The sequence below is a fragment of the Choloepus didactylus genome, chromosome 14 (genome assembly GCF_015220235.1).
Source record: "Choloepus didactylus isolate mChoDid1 chromosome 14, mChoDid1.pri, whole genome shotgun sequence".
NCBI lineage: Eukaryota > Metazoa > Chordata > Mammalia > Pilosa > Megalonychidae > Choloepus > Choloepus didactylus.
In genome coordinates, this window is record NC_051320.1 from 79,568,167 (window position 1) to 79,571,449 (window position 3,283).

Genomic DNA, 3,283 nt, shown 5'->3' on the forward strand with positions numbered 1-3,283 from the left:
TCACATCCCCTGCTTTTTCTGCTATGCCAATGTTAAAGCAGTGGGTCTTTGACATATGCGTGCTTTGCCTTCCTATAACCTGGAGGATAATATGAAAAGTAAGCAGATTAAAGCAGTCTATATGGTAGAAAGTTGCGATAGACATACAAGGTGTGTGACTACTCAGACATCCATTTTCCCCTTCCTTTGGCAACAGCATCCCCAGCTTCCCTGTTGAACCATCCAGGTGCATTGAGTGGGGTTGCCCAACCTGCAGGCAACAGGATGGATCCAAGGGACCCAGCCCTCCAGAGGACAGGGTTGGAGGTGTGGCTAGCATGAGACTGAATCTTTTTTTTTTTTTTTTTTTTAGAAGTAAGCAAAGAAATTCAGATACTTTATTAATTCAAACAAGCAAAGTGACATATATAGAAGAACTATATCATAACTAAAATGCTTTCTGTCCTCAAAGTACAAAAAAAGTAAAATCTACTTCTTCAAAGAATATATTTCATGTTTACAATCTAGGACCAGGAGTATGTTGAATTAAATATTACAGTTCATTCTCAAGGTATTTTAATGAGTATTTTTTATAACACCTGAAATTTCTAATCTAAACACAATTATGTACCAGATAACAATTTGGGTTTATAAATATATTGTAATGTATATTACTTTACCATATATAGAGAACCAGTGCAAACTCATATTTAATGCAATTATAGATTATATCTGAATGATATAATTAGCATTAACGGTATTTATTTTATTTTATGGTTTCTTACCAATTTTTCATTTGTTTTCTACAGATGTGCAAGTTCCCAGAGACAGAAATCCTATTTGTGAATACACTGTTCCAAAAAGAAATGATACCCAATAGGACTTGTTGATTATATAGTCCTCATCCTGTTGCCATATGAATCCTCTATATTTTTACAAAGAAAGCAGCTGATCAATAACTGGAAGTTCAGAACCTCACTTCTTCCACACTTCTATCATCTTTGTGTGCTCCAACAACAGAAGTCATATTGCCACTAGTCATTTGTTCTCTTGGAGCACTTTCAGTAATACCAACACAGGCTCCTTTTTCTATAATTGCTGGTTTTGTTATTCCTTCCTTTGTAGCACCAGGGACTGCTGAAGACTCAAGGGGAGGTTTTAGAAGAGGGTCAGGTGATGGAAAGGCAGCATGAGGGAGGCCCTGGACTCTGACTGGCAACTTTTGGAGAGTTTCAACCACATCTTCTTCACGTGCACTATAAGAACTACTGTCCTCCAACAAGGTTCTATTTTGTGGTCTCACAATGCTACGATATTCTTCTATGTTTTTCCTGAATTGCTGAGGAGCAGTCATTAGCTTTGTTAAGCTTGGTTTGGGGAGAGTCTTGGGATCAAAATCGAAGTCTTTATCATCTGATGTAGGACATGAATCATCAATGCCAGGTTTGTTGGAAAGCCTGCTTAAAGAGTCTTCTTCAGAATGCTCTTCCTCTCCTGGATTATTATTTTGAGAGGAACTCACAGGTAGCTTTTTTTCTTTATACTCAGAAATCAGTTTGTGACTGATAATAAAACCATTAAAAAGAGCATATTCGTCTGCAGTCCATCCACGGAAATCTCGAGAAAAGACATCAATACCTTTCTGAAGAAGAAGACTGACTATATTCGTTGAGTCAAAATTTACAGCAAGCATGAGGGCTGTTCTTTTTGTCTTATCAACTGCATGTATATTTGCTTCTTTATTTACTAAAAATTCCACCATTTGCTGTTTGTTTTCATCTACAGCAAGTAAAAGTGGTGTGAAGCCATCCTCGTTTCTTGCCTCAATATTTGCATTGTATGAAAGCAGTTTGGCTGCTATTGGTATATCCTGAGCACAGACAGCATAGTGGAGAGCAGTGTTGCCACTGGCATCCATAATATCTGGGTCAGCACCATGTTGTAGCAGAATGGTTGCATATTCCTCTTCCTTGCATTGTATAGCCTTCATCAGAGCTGTCCTTTGTTCACTGTCATAGACGTTCAGCTGGCACTTTCTCTCTAACAGGAGAGTTACCACTTCTGCATGGCCATTGGCACAGGCCAGATGCAGAGCGGTCCTGGTGTGGCTGTTGGAGGAGAGGCTCTCCCAGGGTTGCACACTGCAGCTGGCTGCTGCAAAGGCTCCCCCGCAGGTGCCGTCCAGCTTCATCAGCAGGGCTCTGGCAGCGTTCTCAGCCATCTTCCGGCAATCGTGAGCTCGCTTGAGCATCTGAGTGATGTTTTCATCCCCTGACTGGTCTCTATTTTAAAAAGTCTTCTGTGGATTATTATTCAAACCAAGATCATCAGAGATTGCAGTTCAGAGACAAGTCTTACATCCCAAAGCACCAGGACACTCATTTTTCTCTAGTGATCACGGAACTTTCTCCAGAAGGGACCATATGCTGGGACATAAAACAAGCCTTTTCAAACACCTCTTCGTTCTCCCTTCGTTTCCGTTTTCTGGGTCTCCTGTTCACTCGAATCCATTTCGTGACCTCGGCGCTCACCTGCCGCGCGAGCCCGCACTCCGCCCCGGCCTGGCGCTCCTTGTGCAGCGGCTCCGGAGAAAGGAGACAGAGTCAAGTTTACCCGGGAGCGACCCCGGCCTCCCTCCCTCCCGTCCCCGCCAACTCGGCGCGCCGGCATGAGACTGAATCTTACAGATGTTACTGTTCCCTGTGAGAAGCCCAAGTGCACCAGGAGATTTCAGGCTGGGAGATGTTTGGGGAGAACTGCTTCCTCTCAGGAGACATGATGGGGTTTGGGGTAATGAAGTTTTGCCTGTCCAGGGAGAGGTCCTTTTGAAACTATGGCAGTGGTATTTTAAGCTGCATCACCTGGATCTGGCATCTAGTTTCTGAGCACAATTTCTTACTGGGCCACCAGTGCCATCTTTTTATATAGTCCAGTGTGTGGACTTGTATAGTCATTTCTCTAGAAGGTCTAAGAAGGGCTGAATCCAATCATCCTCTTGGATATAGTGATTTAAATCAATCCTGTGACCCAAATAGGGCCAATTGGAGCAAACTGCAGGATTCTTGCTGGTGAGGCTGGGAGAAGGATCTTTTCTGCAGAAGTTGCTGAGAGAATGGGCTATAAGCTTGTTGCTGCTGACCGCCATCTTGTCATGGTGAGGGGAGGACCTGCTAGAGAATGGAGCTAACCGAGAGGCCAGCACAGCTGAAGATGTGTGCTAAGATGACCAACTTGTTCCGGTTTGCCCGGGACTGTCCCGATTTTTAAAACTGAAAGTACCACATCCTATGAATACACTCATCAG

General features: G+C 43.1%; 1 protein-coding gene across 1 annotated transcript; it reads right to left on the reverse strand.

Moving 5' to 3' along the window:
* Nucleotides 1-741: 741 nt before the first annotated feature.
* On the reverse strand, nt 742-2,200 carry LOC119508892 (ankyrin repeat domain-containing protein 26-like). Its single transcript, XM_037802612.1, has one exon. The coding sequence runs from the start codon at nt 2,198-2,200 to the stop codon at nt 947-949; it is 1,254 nt and encodes a 417-aa protein (XP_037658540.1). The 3' UTR covers nt 742-946.
* Nucleotides 2,201-3,283: the final 1,083 nt, after the last annotated feature.